The following is a 24,852-nucleotide window of genomic DNA, read 5'->3' as shown; positions in this document are numbered from 1 at the left end:
AGAATGATCAAATGGGCTGTTGAAATGAAAAGCCTGGAAATAACTTTCGAACCCAGGCGGGCAGTGAAAGGTCAGGCGTTTGCTGACTTCATTGTTGAGATGACTAGGCCGGTGCAACCGGAAAATCCTGATCAGGTTTGGAAGCTGTTTATAGACGGTAGTTCTACAGCAAACGGCTGTGGTGCAGGCGTTATTTGCCATTCTCCGGAAGGGGATAAGTTTGAATATGCACTGCGGTTTAAGTTCCAAGCCTCAAATAACGAAGCAGAATATGAAGCCCTGCTAGCCGGAATGCGTATGTGTAAGGCAGCCGGAGCAAGAAAAGTTGACGCCTGCTCAGACTCTCAATTGATCGTTAGCCAATACCACGGTGACTACGAAGCCACCCATCCGGCTATGGTCAAATATCTGCAAGCGGTCAGGGAAGAGGCTGCGTCACTTGATGAATTCCATTTGAGTCAAGTGCCACGGTCTGAAAATAATCAGGCGGATGCGCTCTCCAAATTGGCATCATCCGCATCCTGCGACGCGCCGAGGACAATCTTTTGGGAAGTCATGGACAAAAGAAGCATAGATCATGATCCCATTGGAATTTTGGACCGAAGCGCCACCTGGATGGATCTCATCCGGGCTTATCTGACAGACGACTCTTTGTCGGATGTCCCTTCAGAAGCAGCTGCCCTTAAGAAGTGAGCTTTGAGTTTTGTTATGCACCAAGGAGAACTTCTCTGGAAGGGATACTTACAGCCGTTTCTGAAGTGTGTAACCCCAGAAAGGGGAAAAGAAGTCTTGAAAGATCTGCACGCGGGTTTTTGTGCCTCGTATATAGGCGGCAGATCCCTGGCCAAAAGAACCAGGCGGCAAGGATATTTTTGGCCCACTCTTGAGGCAGATGCCATGGACCTGGTAAAGAGGTGTGATAAGTGCCAACGGTTTGGCCGGTTGATACATCGTCCAGCAACGGACCTTACAACTATACACAATCCGGTCCCATTTGCTAAATGGGGGATGGATATCTTGGGACCCTACACGCCTGCTTCAGGCGGTCCGCGCTACATCTTGGTAGCCGTAGATTACTTCACCAAATGGGTTGAAGTAGAGTAATAAAGACCAAGGATGTGATCTCCTTCATTTGGAGAAACATCATAACCCGGTTTGGGGTCCCTATGTCCATGGTCTTCGACAATAGTCCTCAATTTGAAACGCATGTGCTCAAGGGCTGGTTGGGGGATCAGGGTATCTCCCATTGCTTTGCGTTTGTAGGCAGGCCCCAGGAAAACGGACAAGTGGAGGCCTTCAATAAGATTATCTCAAACGGCATTAAGAGGAAAGTTGAAAGGGCTGGTGGTCTATGGGCAGAGGAGTTTCCTCATGTCCTTTGAGCTATCAGAACAACTGAGAAAGGGGCAACCGGTGAAACCCCGTTCCTTATGACATACGGCTCTGAGGCAGTTCTCCCTATTGAGCACTATGAGCCAACTCTCCGTGTCATGCTGTATGATGAAGAGGCCAATTGGGAGGCCATGCGTCTTGCCCTGGATGCTCTCCCAGAGCAAAAGGGCAACGCCTCCTTACGACAAGAGGTCTATCGTCTAAGAATGACTAGAGCCTACAACAAGCGGGTACACAAGAAACCCTTGAAAGTAGGGGACTTTGTACTCCACAAAATGGAGGCAACCGGTAGGGCAAATGAGCAGGGCAAGCTAACCCCAAATTGGGAGGGCCCCAACCGGATTTTTGAAGAAGTTAGAAATGGCACATACTGCCTGGAGACCCCAGACGGTAGGAAGTTGCCTAGAACTTGGGATGTAGACAACTTAAAAAAGTACTACTTCTAAGAACTGTAAATCTCTGGTAATTACCGTATGATTAATGACAACCGTTTGGTTCATTACGTTTCTGTATATCTATGCCATGTCTTGTGCTTAACACAAGCGGCCTTTATCGTTTAACTTTTCATATGCCAGGTCTTGTTCTTAACGCAAGAGGCTTTTATCATTTAATTTTCATGCGCTGTCTTGGGCATTAGCCAAGCGGCACATCCGGTGACGCCCATACGGGTGAATTCACTGAAGAGAGCATCTCCCTTTTGGGTGGTAAATTGTTCTAGTGATCAAATCTCAGGCGGGTATAATAATTGGAAATCAAGTTGGTTATTTCCGCCTGAATGATCCATTGCATCAAAGAATAGCTGACTAGCACTCCCAAAAGTACAGCCGGCTTTCTCTTTGAAAAGCAGTACCGATAGAAGCTAGCCTCGAAAAAGGCAGCCGGTAATCCCAATACATCTAAACCGCCGTCTGCCCCTTCTGAAGAGGCAGGCACAGGATAAATATGTTAATACTAACTCAATTCTACGCAAAAGCACTTCATACGGTTCGCCATCAATTCTAGCTTTGAGCACATAACGAAAAAACGCAGCCAACAACCTAGCAAAACAAAATCTACACGGTATTTAAAGCCGCGTTCTCACGCGGGTTGTACGTGTTTAAATATCATCGGTCCCTAACTGGGGGCATACGGATAGCTGCCTAGCTAAGCTCAGCTCTACCAGTCACCTATCCGGGGGAAATATACCCAACCCCACTCCGTCTCCGCTTCGAACGACAATAGTACTCGAAGAAATTTCTAAGCAAAATTTAAAGTGCAGATAAGGAGAAATCATTCAACAAAACCGGCACAGCCGGTTGGATAATATATATATATTAATATTCAAAGAAAAATACAATGGCAGAGTAAGCCGACTCATCCGACGCGATTACAAGATAATGCACGGCGCGCAGGCCGGGAGGTCGTTGCTATTCTATCTGCACGGTCACCCGGTCCTCCAGAGACGGTTTGTCAAGCGTCATGAGGTACTGGGGGTAGGTGGTCAGGGTGTACCAGGCTCTCCAGCCGCCTAGGCTCCTACTCAAGTAGTGCATATGGGCAAACGCCTCCCATCTCGGGTTCAGATCCTGCATTTCGTAGGCGGCGATGTACCCGAGAATATTCACCCAAGAGTTGGGGGTGAGTTGCCAGATGCCCAGGCCATACCCCCTTAGTATGGACTTTATTGTGTCATGAAGGGGGAAGCGGAGCCCCGCCAAGAATGTCGCCTCGTAGCAGCCAAACCAGCCGTCTGCATTGCGCTGGTTATCTTCCCAAGCAAATGTCCCCTTCGCAGGTGGGACCACCAGTCTATATCCCGTTCTAAGGGGCCGCTTGAGGACGAAATCGGCCAAATTGTTCTACATCATGGCCATATCTTTGGTAGAGACGGTTATCATCAAAGGATCACCCTTGGTTTGCCAGGAGGGTCTCTCCTCCTCCTCACTATCAACGGATGGCGTTAGATAGCTAGAGTTTCTCTTCACGGGATCAAGAGCAGAGCCGGAAGCGGAGGAGGAGGCCTCTTGGGATGAGTTTCTTCATTCTACGGAGGCGGCTTCCTCACCGCCTCCCTGATCAGAGCCTAGAATTCTATCACTAGGCGTGCTCGGAATACCTACAGGAGATCCCACGGCTGTCTCATTAGGGGCCCTCTCATCAAGCGGCAACTCGTCAGAGCCACCCCCTCTGTAATTGGGGTCCACAGCCGTCTTCCTGGTTTTGGCCATTGTGTCCTGCACAGACACGGAGACGGTCGGATTAGGAGATAAACAAGGCAAATCCCAGAGGTTACAGTCGGTGTTTCCAATTCTAGACTCTGTCGTACTAATAGACCGGCTGGTCTCATTATTATGTTCCGGATGGGGGTATAAAGGGTTCGTCTAACTATGGGACAAATAAACGAGAAAATAAACAAAAGACTCAAGCAAAAATACATGGAAGAACTTGAAAGAATAGAGGCGGTACCTAAAAGAAAGAAGGAGAAAAACCGCTTGGTCGCTGAAAATTTCTTGGGATTGCTTGCAAAGACACAGGCGTCACTTGAGCCGGCTGTGTTGTTTGAAGTGCAGGTGCAAATTTGGCTTTCTATCCAACCCCTCAGACGGTTGTAAACTGGATGATCACGCGGTGTTTATCTCAGAAATACTCTCAAATACCGGCTGCTCTCAAAAATCAAAAAATTCGCAAAGTTTGTAAATAAGGGTTCGAGGAGGGGACTTGCCTATTTATAGGCCCCTCCTCAGAAGGCGAAGAGTCCCGACTCTTCATCTTCTGCTTCTCCCGCCTTTTCACCCAAACAGCCAGAATCCAAGAGATTAAAAAAAAAAAGAAGTGTTCTTCACTGGTGCCACGTGGCACAGCCACATCAGCACCTGTGAGGGGCAAATGTTTAGGGTAAAAATTACCCTAGACACGTGGCCCAATGGGCTGGTGACACGTGGCGCATCACCATTAGTCAACAGGGATCCAATCCCCTGTTGACACGTGTCCTTGGTACCCTCCATAGGGGACTTGTCTGTCCTACTATAAATAGTGGGGTAAACCTCATTAATGGGGCATTCAAAAATACAAAGGGGCAAACCTCATTAATGGGGCATTCAAAAATACAAACACTATTACCGAGCCATATTAATTGCGGAATTCTCCCAATCCATGAGAAGAACTGTACCTATTCCATATTCTTTCCTCATGTACGTATACTAATTTGATCGTCGGAGGTGAAGCTCCTACCAACCGGAGTCTTCGTGATCTTGCAGGTACAGGCACCGGTAGCTCAGTCTTGGAATCGTAACTCTTTCGAAACACCAAGAACAACACTTACCAAACTAATGCGCGTATGTCATGGGCTACGCCAAAGCGAGGCATCACTACTTTCCTAGGAACGTAAGGTATACTAGGTATACAAGTTGTCTTGGTTAAGCTCAACGATATCAGTTAGGAGTCCTTAGATGTCGTGGCAAAAGAGATAAAATGTCAAGAATGCATTAGATGCGACGTTTTATGAAACCGAGAGTAGCTTAGAGCTATTAGCAATTGGATTGCTTACCCTAAAATATCTAGTGTTACGAAAAGCCAAAGCATCCTTAATCACTTTTGGATTTTTGGGATCTCGGAATCATTTTATTCTCGCAAAAAGGGACAATTTATTAATGCGTGGATAAAATGCTCAATAAGATTGAAAATTTGCATAAACGCTTTTAAATTTCAAACTTATTGATTATATGAATGGTTTTTCATTTCAAATTCTTTCAATTGTAGAACAATGTCTGCAAGTAACTCAAACAACAACCCTATGTGCCCGAATCTCCCCAATAAGTTGGCTATCAAGCTTAACTTGACAAACTTTGAAGAATGGGAAGAAGAACTCAGGAAAAATCTCCGGAGTTGTTCCAAGGAGTATGTTCCGGATACTTCCCTCCCAACCCTCTTCATCAAGAAAGACTTGAGTGACGAAACTTATTAAGCATGGTCCAATGATTGCAAAATAGTGGCTAACTCCATCCCGGAAAAATGAATAGAAAAACTTCCATTCTCCTTTCCGGACTTATTCCTTGGAGGACTAAGGGATGTTGTTGGTGTAAGATTCTCTAAGAGTTTCAACGACAACAATGATGGACTCTTGTTTGAAGTGACTAGGTCACTTACAGACATGAATGTGAAGCCATTAGATCAAGGTTGTCTTGCTAAAGAGAGGTACCATCTTTGGTCTACAGTCTGCAACACTAAGTTGAGACCGGTTATTCCCCTCCGACCCCATGTGGCAAGAATGACTAGGCTCTTCAAGCACATGGAACTCCTCGGAATTCCATTAGAGGATGGAATGGATGGTCATATTATGCTCTCTTCACTCCACTTAGGATATGATGCACTAAGGGCATATATTTTTGAAATAAAGGAGACACATTCTTTGAAGAGTGTGGTGGAGCTACTTCACCGAGCCAATTCATTTGGGGCAACCAAAACACCATCAAGGAGGAGGGATTTCAAGAAGGTCAAGGCAAAGATGTGTTGCTTCTATTGTGGTGGGCAAGGCCACTACAAGAGAGAATGCAAGCTCTTCCGGGAAGAGGAGGAGAGGAATGTAGCATCTGCCTTAGGTATCTTCCTTAAACACTTGTGACTTAAGCTTATCATAGGTATTAGATACCAATTGTGACTCACTTTATGTTTCCTTTTCAGGGACCAAATGAGAAGCTTATCAAGTGTACGTGCAAGGACAAGTAGACGACGAAGATGGTTTTTCGGTCGTGCTTGCATGCACTATTTTGTCTATGACATGTAATTAAACTAATCTTAGTTTCATCATGCTTTTGAACATACTATAATCTATGGTGTTGAACACCTAGTTATTTTGAATGTAAGACTTTGACAATGGTTGTTTCAAAATTGTCTTGCAAGTATATGTTCAATGAAAATTGCATGTTTTTACATATGATTAGGCAAAAGTTGATATCGCTGACAAAACTAAGACAATTCATAGTAGACATAGTTGTGTCTACCTTATGTTGAATAAATTTGAATCCTTTGAGAAATTCAAAGAATTTCAGAGTGAAGTTGAGAATCAACTTGGCAAGAAAATTAAAGCACTTCGATCGGATCGAGGTGGCGAATATTTGAGCCATGAATTCGACGATCACTTGAAAGATAATGGTATTCTTTCAGAGCTGACACCCCCCGGAACTCTACAATGGAACGGAGTGTCCGAACGGAGGAATCAAACCTTGTTAGACATGGTTTGATCAATGATGGGTCTTAGTGAACTTCCTATCTCCTTCTGGGGACATGCGCTACAAACCGCGGCACTAACACTGAACCGATCTCCGTTAAAAGCTGTTTAAAAGACTCCATATGAATTATGGACTAAGAAACCTCCTAGGTTGTCTTTTCTCAAGATTTGGGGATGCGAAGCATATGTCAAACGATTAATTTTGGACAAACTTCACCCCAAATCAGACAAGTGTTTCTTTGTGGGATACCCAAAAGAAACCAAAGGGTATTACTTCTACAATAAATCCGAGAACAAAGTGTTTGTTGCTCGTGATGGTGTCTTTTTGGAGAAGGAACACCTTTCCAAAATGACAAGTGGGAGGAAAATCGAACTCGACGAAGTTCGAGAGGACGAGCAACAATGTCAACCTGATAAAACTGACAATCTAAGTGCTTCGGAAGCAGCTGAGAAGATTGGTCAGAATCAAACAAAAAATGTAAATGCTCAACCCATTACCCTTCGTAGGTCGCAACGACAAAGATCTCAACCAGACAGATACCTTGGTATTGTCTTAATCGATGATCTGGACATCCTAGTTATGGATGGTGATGAGCCAGCGACATACAAGCAAGCTATGACGAGCCCCGACTCTGCTAAATGGCAAGAGGCCATGAAATCCGAGATGGACTCCATGTCTGAAAATCAAATCTAGGACTTGGTGAATTTGCCCGAGGGTTACACACCCATTGGTTGCAAATGGATCTTCAAACTGAAGACAGACAAAGATGGAAATGTATCAATATACAAAGCTAGACTGGTGGCGAAAGGTTATAGACAAATCCACGGGATTGACTATGATGATACTTTTTCACCAGTTGCAATGCTAAAGTCTGTCCAGATTATCCTAGTGATTGCTGCACATTACGTTTATGAAATATGGCAGATGGATGTCAAAACCGCCTTCCTGAATGAGATTTTGGAAGAAACTGTGTATCACAGCCAGAAGGTTTTGTTGATCCAAGCAACGCTGGAAAGGTATGCAAGCTTAAGAAGTCCATTTATGGGCTGAAGCAGGCAAGCAGAAGTTAGAATCTGCGATTTGATGAAGCCATCAGCAAGTTTGGTTTTATCAAGAATCAAGATGAATCTTGTGTCTACAAGAAGGTCAGTGGGAGTGACATCGCATTCCTAGTCCTATATGTTGATGACATACTTCTCATTGGAAACAACACAAAATTATTAGAGTCCGTAAAGGGCTGGTTGGGAAAGTGCTTTTCAATGAAGGACTTAGGTGAGGCACAGTACATATTGGGCATCAAGATCTATAGGGATAGATCTAAGAGGATGATTGGATTGAGCCAGAGTACTTAAATTGATAAAGTACTGGCACGATTCAACATGGATAATGCCAAAAGATGGCATCTACCCATGTCCTATGGCGTAACTCTCAGCAAGAAACAGTGTCCACAGACACCTGTTGAGCGAGAAAGAATGGATCAGATTCCATATGCTTCGCTAATTGGGTTGATCATGTATGCCATGATATGTACCAGGCCAGATGTATTGTATGCTTTAAGCGCTACGAGCCGATACCAATCAAACCCAGGAGAGGCGCATTGGACTGCGGCCAAGAATATCCTGAAGTACCTGAAAAGGAACAAGGATAAATTCTGGTTTATGGTGGCCACAAAGACCTGGTTGTTGAAGGTTACACTGACGCTAGATTCCAGACTGACAGAGATGACTTCAAGTCACAGTCAGGGTACATATTTTGCCTAAATGGAGGAGCATTTAGCTGGAAGAATGTCAAGCGGAGCACCACTGCAGATTCTACAACTGAAGCCGAATACTTGGCAGCTTCAGAAGCCGCTAAGGAGGCTGTTTGGATTCGCAAGTTCGTTAGTGAACTTGGTGTTATACCATCCATGAAGGGTCCGATAGATCTCTACTGTGACAACAATGGAGCTATCGCTCAGGCTAGAGAGCCAAGAGAGCACCAGAAGGTCAAACATGTCCATAGGCGATTTCACATAATAAGGGAATAGAAATCCGAAGGTGAAATTAGAATTTGTAAGATCGGAACGGATGATAATGTGGCCGATCCTTTGACTAAACCTTTGCCTCAAGTGAAACACAACAAGCACATTGAGGCAATGGGAATCAAGCATGTTGGAGATTGGCTTTGAAATTCCCTATACATGTGTTTTAATTAAATTGGTCGTTTCAATGTAAGACACTGTATTGAAACCATTCATTTATGGAGTAACTAATTTTTCATGCAAAATTACTATTCACTCCATTGCTATTTAATTGTGGTTTAGAATTAAATAATGAGTTCGTTCGATTTATGGAAATATTCAAAACAGGGTATCAAGACCATGTCTTGGATAAAGAAACACCTGTTAAGTGAACATTAAATATTTAAATCAAAAATTATCCCTAATCAAGGTCATCTAACTGATGGAAGATTGATGACAACCAGAGATTAGTGTGTAGTATGATTTACAACACCGTTTCTTGTGCTGCAAGGACATAGTAGTCATAAATCATTTGCACAGGTGCTAGTTTGGAACTGCACCGGATAGACCTATGAGAGTACTTTAAGAGATTCAAAATTGTCATAAGTACATTTCTCATTATAGCTATTGGAACTTATTTCCTCGACCATAAGTATTGTGGAGTTTTCTTATTTGAGTACTAGTCACTTTGATGTTGCCTAACGTCTGCCGTAACTGGGGACCATAACGGGAACACTCGGGAGATTAGGTCCTCTTAGTAAGAGAAACTTACAGTACAAGACTGGGAATGTCCCCCTATTAACAATAGGGAAGATATCTTTGTTGTTTACAAGGCCGCTCGAAGAGCGAGACTGTGAGAATGCATGGACGTGATCAGATGGATTTTAGAAATCATCTGCTTATTGACAGTCGAACTCGGTGATCGAGAAACACTTCTAAACGTAATAAGGATGACGATGAATCTTACCTTATAGTTCACGAAGAGATGGCATAGGAAATAGGCTATACACTATATGCACACTTGTCCGGAAGGACAAGTGGGAGATTGAAAAGAATGGTGTCCTTCCAACAAGTGTATTATTCTGATAGAGGGTTCAGAATTATTATAGAGCTAATTCTTCAGTAAGGTCAAGTGATCAGAATGCCTAGGTGGAGGCCGCTTCTGATCAGTAATATTAAGGTACAATTAATATTACAGCTTAATCTTAACTGAACCCTTCGGGTCGAAACCAATCAAACAACTGATCCGAGACCACGAATCAATCCGAAGGATTTAATGAGTCGTCAGAGTTTTACGAACACAGACGTCGGATATCGAGCCTAGGGCGTCGAAACCGGAGTTGCAAAATCACAAGCAACAAGTACGAGTATAACCGTAGCATCACATTGGCCTAGCCATGTGATTGCTAGGCTAGGCTAGTTCATCGCAAGCCTAGGTGCACCACGTGTGTGTTAGGCGCGCTATGTGTGCTAGGCGCACTCGCAAGTGCTGTGTGGCTGGTGCTATCGCAAGGCCCAGCCCAACTAGCACTAGCGCCCTAGCATCGCCCATGCCCATCACAGCCCTCCGCACAACACAGTACTAACGCAGTGCTAGGCACTGGCGTGTGTGCGTGCGTGTGTGCCATCGCACAAGCACAGCACCATCACAGTGCTAGGCACTTGCGTGTGCGTGCATGTGTATGCCTGGGGCTATCGCACCATCACTGCTCATCGCTAGCACAGCACCAAGCATGGCGTGCTTGTGCGTGTGGCTGGCGAGGCAAGGCCCAGCATGCGTGGCTCGCTAGCAGCACGAATGATAGCTATGCGTGTGTGTGCACCAGATGCTAGGCAGCAGCACTACGCACCAGCCAGAAGTGCTGCGCGTGTGCGATGGCTAGGCAGTAGCACCATGCTAGCAGCGCCCAACAGCCCAGCAGCATGCCAAGGCCAGTGCGTGTTGGCAGTGCGTGTTGGGGCTAGCTGGCTGGTGTACTGGCGTGCTAGCTGGCAGCCAGTCCAGCTGCTTTGCTTGGTGCCAATTTTGTGAGAGGTGGGGACCAATGCTTGGAGCATGCCTTGGGGAGCAAGGCAACGGTCCCCCCATGGACATGGTCCTCATCATACTCTCTCTCTCCCCTTGACACTTGTTGCATTGTGATTGCATTTGATTAATTATTTAATTTAGAATTAATTAAATTAATGCATTTGCACATGATCCCACATTGATCATGAACAAGGGGTTCAAGTCCCCATTCCCTATAAATACCCCTTGAGTGGGATTTTGGGAATACACACTTGAGTGGAACTATATAGGCATCTCCATTGTTGAGAATACCTTAAGTTCGTAAAACTCCAAAGTTTATATTTTGTTCGGGTCCCGACTAACCTTCGGGACTTAGGACGATCGGGTCGGGTTCGAGGGTATGAACCATCGGAGGCCTTGCATTTGTGAGGTTGAAGTAAGAGCTCTTTTAGTGAGCGAAGCACGCGTCTAGGGTATAACTCTTTATCCCTTCTTCTTTTAATTATGTATTAATATATTTGCATGCTTTAATTGGTTTAGTTATCGGGGTGAGTCTTGGGGGGTTTCTTTACGCGTAGTGAGGGTCACTATGAAACCCTACAAATTTGCTCGTTCGTGCATTGCACAAACAAGACTGCAATATACAATAATTAAGAAAATCTGGCCTTTGGCCTCAAATTTTTCTCGGTTGCGTACTACACTGCCGGGGCGTTGTACAAAACAGAAATTAGATAAAGCATTTCCTTCATTAATACTCTATTTATGTGTAGAAGTAGTACTTTTTCAAGTTATCTACGTTCCAAGTTCTAGCTAACTGCCTGTCGTCTGGAGTTTCCAGGCGGTAGGTGCCACCTCTAACTTCGTCAAAAATCCGGTAAGGGCCTTCCCAATTAGGAGTTAGCTTCCCTTGCTCATTGGCCCTGCCGGTTGCCTCCATTTTTTGTAGCACAAAATCTCCCACATTCAAGGGCCGCTTGTGCACTCTTTTATTGTAGGCTCTAGTCATTCTCAGGCGGTATATCTCATGAAGCAAGGCGGCGTTGCCCCTGCGCTCCGCGAGGGTATCCAATGCTAGACGCATGGCCTCCCAATTTGCCTCTTCATCATAAAGCATCATTCGGAGTGTTGGCTCATAAAGTTCAATTGGCAAGACGGCTTCAGTGTCGTATGTCATGAGGAACGAGGTTTCACCGGTTGCCCCTTTTTCAGTTGTTCTGATGGCCCATAGGACATGAGGCAACTCATCCGCCCATAGACCGCTAGCCCTTTCAGTTTTCTTCTTAATACCGTCTGAAATGAGCTTGTTGAAGGCTTCAACCTGGTCGTTTGCCTGGGGGCGACCAACGGATGCAAAGCAATGTGAGATCCCTTGATCTCCCAAGCAGCTCTTGAGGGTAGGCGCCTCAAACTGAGGGCCATTGTCAAAGACCATAGACATAGGGACCCCAAACCGGGTGACGATGTTTCTCCAAATGAAGGAAATGACGTCCTTTGTCTTAATGCCTTTGACCGCCTCTGCCTCTACCCATTTGGTGAAGTAATCTACAACCACCAAAATGTATCTTCTTCCGCCTGATGCAGACGTATAAGGACCTAAGATGTCCATGCCCCACTTTGCAAATGGAACCGGGCTATATATTGCCGTCAGGTCAGTAGCCGGACGGTGTATGAGCCGGCCAAATCTCTGGCACTTGTCAGACTTCTTCACCATTTCCATAGCGTCTGCCTCAAGAGTGGGCCAAAAGTATCCTTGCCGCCTGACCCTTTTTGCTAGAGTTTTGCCGCCTATATGTGATGCACAAAAGCCCGAGTGTAGATCCTCTAGAACCTCTTTGCCTTTTTCAGGGGTAACACACTTCAGCAACGGCTGGAGGTAACCCTTTCTGAAGAGCTCCCCCTTGTAGATCTCAAAGCTCAAAGCTCGCTTTTTCAATGCCACCGCTTCTAAAGGAGCATCCGACAAGGTGTCATCTACCAAATAATCCCGGATGGGGTCCATCCAGGTAGAGCTTCGGTCAAGAATTCCAATGGGATCATGTTCAATACTTCTTTTTTCCATTACTTCCCAAAAGACTGACCTAGGCGCATCACAAGTGGCAGATGATGCCAACTTAGACAGGGCATCCTCCTGATTATTTTCTGACCTGGGCACCTGACTTAGGTGAAATTCGTCAAGTGTCTCTACCTCATCTTTGACCGCCTGCAGATACTTGATCATTGCCGGATGGGTGGCCTCATAGTCACCATGGTATTGGCTGACGATCAGCTGAGAATCCGAACAGGCGTCGACTTTCCTTGCCCCTACTGCCTTACACATGCGGATTCCGGCTAGCAGGGCCTCATACTCCACCTCATTGTTTGAGGCTTGAAACTTAAACCGTAGTGCATATTCATATGTATCCCCTTCCGGAGACTTGCAAATTATGCCTGCACCACAGTCGTTCATTGTAGAGCTCCCGTCTACGTATACCTTCCAAACCCATTCAATGTTTTCCGGCTGATCCAGCCTTGTCATTTCAACAATGAAGTCAGCAAACGCCTGACCCTTCACTGTCTTTCTCGGTTTGAAGGTTATTTCTAAGATCTGCATCTCAATAGCCCATTTTAGCATCCTACCGGATGACTCCAAGGTTGTCATTGGCCGCTTGAGGGGTTGGTTTGTGTAGACCACCGCCGGATGTGCCAGGAAGTATGGTTTCAACTTCTTTATGGCCATGAAAAGGGCAAGGCCAAAATTTTCAACCAGGGGGTACCGTAATTCATCATTTCTAAGCACATGGCTAATGAAGTACACTAGGAGCTGATTGTCGTCCCTTTCAGCCAGGAGAACAGCACTGAGGGTGTGATTTGAGACGGCCAAATACATGTAGAGAATCTCCCCAGCTAAAGGACTTACCAGCCGGGGTAAGGAGTGAAGGTGCTCTTTTAGCTTTGGAATGCCGCCTCAGCATTCTCCCCCCATTCAAATCTTGTTTTCTTTTTTATTGCTTGCAAGAAGAAAAGGCATTTGTCACCTGGCCGCCAAACAACCGGTTAACTTCTGGACTTCCTTGACAGTGCGGGGTGACTTCATGTCAATTACCGCCTGTACCTTCTCCGGGTTAGCCTCTATTCCGCTCTGATCAATCAAAAACCCGAGAAACTTCCCAGACTCAACACCGAAGGTGCACTTTTTGGGATTAAGCATGACTTTACGCCGCCTGAGGGTGGTGAAGATTTCTCGGAGGTTAGCAAGGTGATCCGTCTGCAGCTTGGATTTGACTATCATGTCATCAATGTATGCCTCTACATTCCTCCCAATCTGATTAATGAAGACGGTGTTAATCATACGCTAGAAGGTAGCAAGAGCATTCTTCAACCCAAACAGCATCACCATATAACACAATACCCTTGATCAGTGACGAATGTCGTCTTTTCTTGATCTTTTTTCCACAAGGGTATCTGATGGAAGCCTGAGTAGGCGTCCATAAAACTTATCAAGGCATGACCGGCTGTAGAGTCGACTAGACTGTCAATCTTTGGAAGTGGATAACTATCCTTTGGACATGCCTTGTTCAGATCTGTGTAATCAATACACATCGGCCAGGTTCCATTCGACTTTTTCACGAGAACAACGTTGGCTACCCAATCCGGGTAGTAGCATTGCCGAATGAACCCGGCATCCATCAACTTCTTGACCTCGGTGGTAGCCGTCTAAGACCTTTCCTCACCGTGATTTCTTTTCTTTTGCCTAACCGGCTTCCTCTTTGGATCCATGGCGAGTTTGTGGACAGCAAGATTCGGGCTTACGCTTGGCATTTCTTCCAATTCAAAGGCAAAAATCTCTTTGAATTCTTTTAATAGTTGGTGCAAGTCTGCACCCAACTTTGCAAAGGCAACCGTCCCCACCTTCACAATTCGTTCTGGTCGGCTGTCGTCCAGAACAATATCAACGTTATCACCAGCCGGCTGGGGACGGAGATCATCTGACCGTTCCCCGATCAGTGATTGCTATTGTTTTTCTTTCTTGACGGCCACTAAGTGGTCCGCCTTTCTCTTTTTGCCGGTTTCCTTGGGAGCAGGCGCGGCTTCTTAACAGTTGTCAAGGTCAGCAGACTTCCAACTTTGGCCGGCCGCAGCCACGGTAGGTTTGACGTCTGAGAGATAGCACTCTCTCGCCGCCTTATGATCCCTCTCGAATTTCAGCAACATGAGAGACGGGATGATGACTGCCTTGGACTCGTTGAGGGTAGGACGACCCAAAATCAGGTTGTAGGCAAAAATTTGACGACCATGTATCGCCCTTCCCCCTTTTCACCTAGCCGGATGGGTAGGTCAATCCTTCCCACCGGATGCACCACACCTCCTCCAGAGCCTACCAAGGGGTGAGAGGCCTTTTGCATGCTGCTAGGCTTGTACTTGAGCTTTGCCAAGCACCTACATCTGATAAGGTCAGACGAGCTCCCGATATCAATGAGGATCCGGCCTACTCGCTGGTTGGCGAATTCGCACTCGATGACTATGGGGTCATCATGAGGCCGCCTGACCTTGCCCCGGTCTTTCTCAAAGATGATGACCTAAGGGAAGGTGTCCTTTGACGCCTGGCCCTTATCTACTAAGTTGACCTCCAGCTTCCGGATGTTATCTTTTGGGCCCCGGATAGTTGGACCACCTCCGGCGAAGCCGCCTGCTATGGTCATGATTTGCTCCTCATCAGTGTCAGAGCTTATAGTAAGGTTGTCTGGCTTCTAGGACGGATGTCCACTGTTTTTCCGAGGGTTGCCCTTGGGTTCACAAGGTAAGACTTTAAAGCCCCCTCATCAGCCAAGCGGTCCAGTAGCCGCCTGAGACTATAGCAACCATTAGTGTCATGGCCTATGTCCTCGTGAAAATGGAAGAACTTAGACTTGTCCCGGCTTTTGATGGGACTCTTCATTGCAGCCAGTTTCTCTATAAACAACCGGTCTTTGACCTCCATGAGGATTGAGGAGCAATCCTTGTTGAACTCGTACTTAGGGACGTGTGGTCTTAACTCTTTCTTCTTCTTCTGGGATGTCTGACTAGAGTGGTCAGCCACCCAGACTTCTTTTCTCTTTTTGCTCTCTTCTTTTTTGACCAGCTGAGCTGGCCGACTGACCCGTTTGTCCGACTTTTTAGGGTTCGACGGCTGCTTGACGGCACAGAGCTCTGTCGCCTGTATGTAGGCTTCAGCTTCCATCAAGGCTTCCTGGAGGGTTGCTACCCTCTTTCTGACTAGGTCAAACTTGAAGGTCGACCCGTCTTTCAGACCCTTGAAGAAGTCTGTGTAAGCGACTTCGTCAGACAGTCCCTGAATCTGAATTCTCATTAGATTGAACTGCTTGACATAGGATCTCAGCCCTTCTCTGTCTCCCTGCTGTATAGCCCCTAGATCGAGACTTGTCTTCTTAGCCGGGATGTTCATAGAGAAGTTAGACACGAACAGGTATGCCAGTGTCTTGAAGTTGTTGACGCAACCGGCTGGCAGGTTACCAAACCATCGTTGGGCTATGCCCTTCAATCTCGCCGGGAAGCATCTGCACCAAGCGGCATCATCCAACCCTTGAAAATACATGAGTTTGGTGTACGCCATAAGGTGATCTTCCGAGTTGGTGGTACCATCGTAGGCACCAAACAACACGTTCTTAACCTTGGTCGGCTGAGCCACCTCGGTTATCTCCCTAGAGAAAGTCGAAGGCTGTTCCCCAAGGTTCAGCAGTCAAGCTGCCATTCCATAAGCTGGACATTTTGCAATGCCTGACCCCAAAGAGGGTCGGCTGCATGTAAGGAGATCCATACGGCATGTATAGCTGTTGGGGCACATATGGAGCCGGCGAGATAATCTGAGGGCCAGTCCGGGCGGACATGCCCCCGGACTGACTCTCTTGGTTTGTCTTCGAATACCCCATTGAGGTATTTGGGATATTGTCTGAGAATGTCGACGTTGAAGCCGACTCAGACATTTATTGACTTCTATTTTGTTGGAGGAACATCCGAGCATCCGATAACGTCCTTTTTGACCCATCAGGTTGTACTTGCCGGATGGGCTTCTTCTTCCCCGCTTCAGGGAAGAGAAATTTTGAGAGATCCACCATGGGCCAATCCGTTCCATGCGGTATTGGATGAGGAGTTGGAACCCGGTCTTTCACCGGCTTCTTCCTAGAGGGAGAAGACTTCCTCCCTGACGGGGTAGGCTTCTTCCCAAAAGGAGATGGTTTTTTGGCCGACTGACCCTTGTGGGTGCCTGCCTTTTTGCTTATCAGGTCCCTGATTTCTCCTTTGAAGCTACTCATGAATTTCATGAGTTCATCTCTGGTTACAGGGGCAGCATCCTCAACCGTCTGGGCTTGCCCAACCGGCTAGCCGGTTGGGTGGCTGAGACCTTTGTCATCCCGTTCCCTTGTTTCTTTGGGACGGGGGCGCCTGGATCTGAACGACCCGTCTGGGGCCATGTAGGCTTTGACCTCTTGGTTGTCGCCACTATCTTGGTCCGTATGGACCTCAAGTTCGACCAGAGGCCATTTCTCGTCTAAAACCCTCCCTGATGCACTAAAAGCTCGTTCGGAGGCAACGGAGGAGACTTGGATAGCATAAATATCTTGTGCCATTGCCGCCAAAATTAGATGCTTCGAGTTTTGTGATTTCCACCATTCAAGGATGTCGTGGCCGTACTTCTCTTCGTCTCCATGCCTTTCATGAAGTCGTAACTTAAGTACATTTTCAACTCCGAAACATCGCTTTGTGTTCTCCTAGATGATGATTCAATACCTGAAAACTTAGACATCATGTTAGCAGCTTGTGCAAATAAACCTTTGGCCCTTTTACTTACATTTTTGGATGATTGAGAAGGAGCAAATCGAGTCACGGTTCCATATTTAGATTCATACACTCTATATAAAGAAAAAATTGATCAGTTACATTACTTTTATAAGAATCAACATCATCTTCAATATTCATGCATTGAAAATAAATATCAATTAACAAAAATGTGCCATCATACTTTTGCCTAGGGTTTAATATAGAAAAAAATATATAAATCATAGGAATAGTAGTGTAATATTTATGCCATTTTACCTCCATTGATGGAAGATATCCAATATAATCGTGTTGTGATCGGTGTTCATCGAAAAGTTGTGCAAGTAAACATGCATTACTAAGAAAAGAACGAGCACAAGGATTATAAACAGAAGAAAAACAATGTGTCATACTATACAATAATTGTAAAAACTGCATATATTTTTCACAATTAGACCAATCATCATCTAGTAAAGCAAATTGTGGAAATTTTTTATTATAAAAAATTGTCAATGGACCCTTGTACTCGATTACCCTACTCAACATTTCATAAGTGGAGTTCCGCCTAGTTACGCAATCCGTTAATATTTTAATAACCTTTATCCTTTGTCGCCTGCAAAAAGCGTTCCATTCTTGAAATCTTATGTTAGAACTGTTAATAGACAAAATAGCATTTCTAATTTTGTGATAAAATGGACCAATTGCTTGTGTTCCATCCTTCACACACAAGTTAAGAACATGACAAATGCATTTAATATGAAGTGTATCTCCATCTAATATGAAGTCGGTCAATTGTGCTTTAACTAAATTTGCACAAAATGTGATAAAAGTTGCATTATCAAAAGTCATAGACATGATTTTGCACCTAAGATTATTTGCATCAATAGCTTGCATTAAATGATGAGCAATATTAAGACCGGTGTGGTGGTATTCAAGCATTTTAAAATGAATTATGCGTTTTTGTAATAACCAATCACTATCCAACCAATGACAAGTCACACACAAATAGTGATATCCGTAAACACTATCCCATGCATCAACAGTCAAAGAAACTCTACAATTAAGATTACTTAATTCATCATGTAACTTCATTTTGTACTCTAGAAAAGATTTCATGGCAACCAAACGAACAATTTTTCTAGAGATTTTTTTGTGTTGGGGTTGTAGTGCTCAGTTAATGTAATTGTTGAAGGGATCATTTTCGGCAAAAAGAAAAGGTTGTTCGGCATGTACTAACATTCTCCCAAGTTCATTTCTATCCCTCTCATAATTGTAAGTGAAACCTTGTGGCTGGAATTGAGAAATTTTGGGTTGAGTTGGATCACTAGATGGACCACCACATTTTTTTACATGTCTACTAAGGTGTCCCGTCTCTCCCTTGGTTTCAACCGAGTAAACTCGGTTACATGTCATACACTTGGCTTTGGTTCAATCTCTACTTAATAGAAAAAATCTCCAAACATTACTCTTTCGATTGCTATTGGCAAGTTCCTCTTCGGTGCACCAAACTAATGTGTTTGGAATTTGGGTGTTTGGGATTTCGGGGGATTGTTCACTTGACCCGGTGGCATTTGTTTGGCTACTGATACATGTCGTTTACCGTATAAAATTAAATATTTATTTTTCTAACTTAACCTTCAAAAATATTAACAACTAGTAAAAGGGTAAGCAAGGGTCGATCCCACGAGGAGACTTTTAACTCTTAAATCAACGTTTAACTAAATTACAATATATTACGGAAATTTACATACTACACATTTATTCACATATGTACATAAAATGGGGGTGTTTGTTTAAGATAATACTAAACTAATAAAACTAATACAGAACTAAACTAATAAACTACTATTGACGACACAACTAACCGTTCCATTGAATAGCTCTTACTTGATTTAGTTTATTGGCAATAACGTACAATTCACCTTAAGTACCACCAATTATAATTACTAGACGAACTGTAGAGCCTAAGATAACAATGACTCCCTATCATCCCTTAATTTTAGTCAATTACGAACTAAGCCAAATTGACTCTAAACCATTCTAACTTATAAAAATATGATCGCAACGCATACAATTTATAGGTGGAAGCATTATAACCTAGGAGACATCATTAGTCCTAATTATTCTAATCACCTAAATGCCTAAAATAATTAGATTGAACTTACTCTCTAATCTAAATAAAACCATAATCGCAGATCTCATATAAATTAGGTGTCACTTGACTATATGATTTAAACTAAGACAAACCATATAGATAACAATAATTAACAACCATACACACACTAGTAACATGTATAATCTTAATTTAATCAATGAATTACAAGCAAGTTCAAATAATAATTAAACAAAACAGAAAAATGACTTAAATTAAAATCAAATATAATACCAATAATCCCATCAAGTTTTTCATCAAATTATAAAAATAATTTAAACAAGAAGTAATATGAACAATAAAGTTAAGAAGAAGACTTGTGAATTATACTCCAAAGAATTGTCGAATAAACCCGGCTTCGACCCCAAATTCATCATCGTTCTTGTTCTACCTTGGATTCAAGACTGAGCTTCCCTCCAACGGCTATCTTCTCTTCACCAATTGCCCAATTCACAAACTCACTTTCCTTTATAGCCAAAAACAGCCACCGATTTTTGGGTTCGGGATGATTTTTTGGTTCGGTATATTTCGGCTAGGTTGTATGTATTTTTGAGATGATTTTTTTTTTGGGGGTTTTATAGCCAAAAAATACCATCGATTTTTGGGTTCGGGATGAAAAACTTTTGAAATAGGATAAGAATTAATTACTTTCCTTGAATTTCGGATGTGTTGAAGGATTTTGAGCTTGATGAAGATAAACATGGTGTTGAGAGATGTTTTGAGCTTTGGTTTTCACGCACCCTTTTCCCCTTTTCTTCTTTTTATTTTGTTTTGTTTTCCTTTGATGATGATGGCACGTGAATGTGATTAGATAACCACACAATTTGGGCCTTCTTTGATGTTCTACATTAGCCAAATCCACTTCATACTCCACTTTCTTTTCCTCTTGCTTTCGTACCAAAAACACACAACTTGATATTAAGTACCAATTATTATTAAAAAAAACAGCTATAAAATAAAATACTAACATAAACTAAGAAGTAAAATTATTAAAGGGATAATTTTATAAAATAACTAATAAAAAGCAATTGTAGGACTAATATTAGGGACTAAAAATATGGTATATTATGCACTTATCAAATTCCCCCACACTTAGTCTTTGGTCGCCTTCGAACAAACTAAATAAAACTAACCTATAAAAGCAATAAACCTAACTCATTGTCGTAGGAATCACAGTTACACTTAGCACGTGCAACAAGCCCTTTAAACCCCTAAGTCCCCCCTAGAGGACGAGTACGGTCTCGTGAGAGTTTGCAGTAGACATACCCACAAAGTCTGTTATTCATAAAGTTTCTACTAAATAGCAGTAAAAAATTTTCAAAACTCATTTTTATAGAAGTTTCCCCAATTTAACTTGACAACTTGCTCGATTGACTTTAATCATTTCTCACCCTCCTTACTTATACCAATCCACATGTCTCAAATCATTAGGACTTTTCAAGGATATCATGGGGTTAAGGTAAAAGAAGGATATGACAATAATTTATGGGAATGCAGTGGTAACGTTTCTGAAACTAGTAGAGTACAGTACGATTACAACCAAATAATAACAGATATTCCTCATGTGCAACCTGAACTTTATGTACACCACTTATTTTTTTAAATTAGTTTTATGACTCTTAATGTTCAATCTCCGTCAAATAGTCCATGTATCGAGTGTTCAACCAGTGACTCCCGGTCCAGTTGGTCCAAGGCACTAGGCTTTTAAGATACCCCTAAGGGTCTACTTACTCGAACTACTCAAGCAAGAGATAGATACATCACATGTACATAACTGGGTTTGAATTTTTTTCTCCCTTTTTATTTTTTGGTTTAAACACTTATACCTATAGATTGGTACGTAGAGCCTTTGACATTGAAACTTTAACTTTATAATACTATACCACCATTGAATACCAACAACCATTTTTACATCACACTTTTATATGCCCTACTAGTTTCAGAAAAGTTAATCATTTGATTTGTAAGTAGAGGTATATTTGTGATTCATTCATGGAAAATAACAGGGATAAGCTTTTTGGTTGATGTGTCATATGCATTGTTTTAAATGCCTAAATCATTTTCAAAACATGGATAAGTTGCAATTTGAGGGAGATACGACACAAGCCCAGAGTGTAAGTTATTAAGAAGATTGGAGAAAACAAACAAATTTTTTTTTCCTGTACTTTATTGCTATTAGTTCAAAATTTCTAACATCTAAAAAAAAAAATTCGGCAGCACCTCCGCAGTAAATTGACTACTGCCTGACATAAAGTCGTCTTCAAAAACAAAAACAAAACAACTCAAAGCCACACAGCAAATAACCAATATTTTGCTTCCTCAACACTTAATCTTTCATTGTCCTCAATGAAAAAGAAATGAAGAAAAAGCAGAAGAAACTTAGCTGGTTTAGTAGATTATGAGATTTCAGAATGTTTGTGATGTTGCCGCACATTGCGTAGCACTCAACTTTTCAGCGTGTGGAACTCTTCATTCCGTTGCTTGTACACGGTTACACTCAGAGTTCTTTTCTGATTGCTGAATTTTTTATCCTCCTCAATTCTCATGACCGGAATTCTGGAGTTAAAGGTATAAAGTAGTGTACTTGTAAGATTAAACCGACCATAGTGACGCTGCTGCAGGAATGCACAAATTAAATCCAGTAAGTTTATCTCATGGTGCCCCAACAATGAAACAAATAAAATTGCAGAAAAGAAAGGAAACACAAGAAAGAAAGAAAGAGAGAAAATAATAATAATAATAATAAAACTGAAATCAAAAGAAATGAACAAGGAAAAGAGCATAATATCCTTGGGTTGCCTCCCAAGTAGCGCATTTGGTTTACGTCGTTGGCTCGACATTTCTCTCTTCATGATTGTTCAAATAAAATTTCTTCAATCATAGTCACATAAGCTTGATCATAAAATGGTTTTAACCTGTGACCATTAACCTTGAAAGTTTTGTTAGTATTGTAATCTTTGATTTCAACTGCACCATGAGGAAAAACATTAGTAACAACAAAGGGGCCAAGCCATCTAGTTTGTAATTTTCCTGGAAATAATTTCAAGCAAGTGTTAAATAAAAGAACTTTCTGTCCAACCTGAAACGATTTCCTAGCTATGTTTTTATCATGGAAGGCTTTGGTCTTGTCTTTATAGATTTTGGCATTTTCATATGGCTCTAACCTCAATTCTTCCAACTCAAGTAACTGTAATTTCCTTTCTTTTCCAGAAAGATCATAGTCTAAATTACATTGCTTCATTGCCCAATAAGACTTATGCTCGATTTCCACAGGTAAGTGACACGCATTTCCAAAAACAAGTCTAAATGGAGACATTCCTAAAGGAGTTTTATATGCAGTTCTATATGCCAATAAGGCATCACCTAAACGAAGGCTCCAATCCTTTTTACTTGGGTTAACCATTTTTTCCAAAATACCCTATATCTCCTTATTCGACAATTCAACTTGTCCACTAGTTTGGAGATGGTATGCAGTGGCTACTCTGTGAGTCACGTGGTATTTTTCAAGAAGAGCACTAAACGTTTATTGCAAAAATGGGTTCCTCTGTCACTAATGATGGCCTTAGGCATGCCAAATCTATTAAATATATGACTCTTAACAAACTTAACTACCGTTTTAGCATCATCGGTTATTACAGCTTTCCCCTCTACCCATTTAGACACATAATCAACAGCAAGAATGATATAAACTTTACCAAAAGAAGAGGGAAAGGGACCCATAAAATCAATGCCCCACACATCAAATATTTCACAAATTAGAATTCTAGATTGGGGCATATCATTCCTTTTAGACAGATTTCAAGATTTCTAGCAGTGTTCACAAGCCTTACAAAAGAAATAAGCATCCTTATAAATAGTAGGCCAATAGAAACCACATTCTAAGACTTTATGAGCAGTCCTTTGAGGACCGAAGTGCCCTCCACTTTCGAGACTATGGCAAAATGTTTGTATAGAATCATATTCAGGTTTATCTACACACCTTCTAATTACTTGGTCTGAACAAGATTTCCTCAAATAAGGATCATCCCATATGTAGTATTTAGATTCAGACTTTATCTTTTCTCTTTGGGCCTTAGTTAGAAAAGGGGGAAACGTCCTAGTTACTAAGTAATTAACCATATTGGCATACCAAGGAGTTTCAACATGATATAAAGAAAGCAATTGTTCATCGGGGAAAAAATCACTTATCATAGGCCAATCTTCTCTAGGGACAAACCTACTCAAATGGTTAGCAACTTGATTTTCAACACCTTTTTTATCCCTAATATCTAGATCAAACTCTTGTAACTGAAGCATCCACCTAAGCAACTTAGGTGTTGAGTGACTCTTCTTTATCAAGTATTTAAGAGCCGCACGATTTGAATAAACAATCACATGAGTACCAAGCAAATAAGATCTAAACTTTTCCAAAGCAAATATCACAGCATACATTTCTTTTTCAGTCACAGTGTAATTGCATTGGGCAGGATCAAGTGATTTAGAAGCATAATGTATCACATAAGACTCTTTACCCTTCTTTGACCTAAAACAACTCCTATGGTTTTATCACTAGCATCGCACATTATTTCAAAAGGTAACGACCAATCAGGAGGTCTAATTACAAAAGCACTTATCAGCTTGGCTTTTAAATCATCAAAAGCTTTCTTACATTCATCATTAAAGTCAAAAACAGCATCTTTAGCAAGCAAAGCACACTAAGGTGAAGCAATTTTTAAAAAATTCTTTATAAAGCGCCTATAAAAACCAGCATGTCCTAAAAATGATCTAACTTCGCGAACACATTTAGGATAACAAAGAACGTATTACCTCAATTTTAGCTTTATCTACCTCTAAACCTTTAGCGCTTACAATATGACCAAGAACCACACCTTGTTCTACCATGAAATGACACTTTCAAAATTCAAAACAAGGTTAGTTTCAACACATCTCTTCAGAACACGAGTTAAAGCATGAAAACATCTATCAAATGAATCACCAAAAACAGTAAAGTCATCCATAAATACTTCCATATCTTGTTCAATCAAATCAGAAAATATGCTCATCATACATCTCTGAAAAGTTCCCGGAGCATTACATAAACCAAAAGGCATTCTTCTAAAAGCAAATATACCAAAAGGACAGGTAAAAGTGGTTTTATCTTGATCTTCAGGGACAATGGGTACTTGTGTGTAACCTGAATAACCATCCAGAAAACAGAAGAAAGATTATCCAGCAAGTTTTTCTAACATCTGATCAATAAATGGAAGAGGGAAATGGTCTTTTCTCCCTTATTATTTTCATCAACAGTTATTCCACTCTTTTT

The 24,852-nt window shown here is 42.5% G+C and overlaps 1 protein-coding gene across 1 annotated transcript; it reads right to left on the bottom strand.

Moving 5' to 3' along the window:
• Window positions 1–22,398: 22,398 nt before the first annotated feature.
• LOC110724357 lies at window positions 22,399–22,953 on the bottom strand. Its single transcript, XM_021903779.1, has one exon. It carries the CDS (start codon window positions 22,951–22,953, stop codon window positions 22,399–22,401), a length of 555 nt encoding a protein of 184 aa, XP_021759471.1.
• Window positions 22,954–24,852: the final 1,899 nt, after the last annotated feature.

The sequence above is a fragment of the Chenopodium quinoa genome, unplaced genomic scaffold (assembly GCF_001683475.1).
Source record: "Chenopodium quinoa cultivar QQ74 unplaced genomic scaffold, ASM168347v1, whole genome shotgun sequence".
NCBI lineage: Eukaryota > Viridiplantae > Streptophyta > Magnoliopsida > Caryophyllales > Amaranthaceae > Chenopodium > Chenopodium quinoa.
Note: the sequence above shows the minus strand (reverse complement) of the source record. Positions and strands in the feature narration are given on the sequence as shown.

Bases quoted from the DNA above. Each gene is read 5' to 3' on its own strand.
- LOC110724357 (XM_021903779.1), bottom strand. From the start codon at position 22,953: ATGGTTAACCCAAGTAAAAAGGATTGGAGCCTTCGTTTAGGTGATGCC.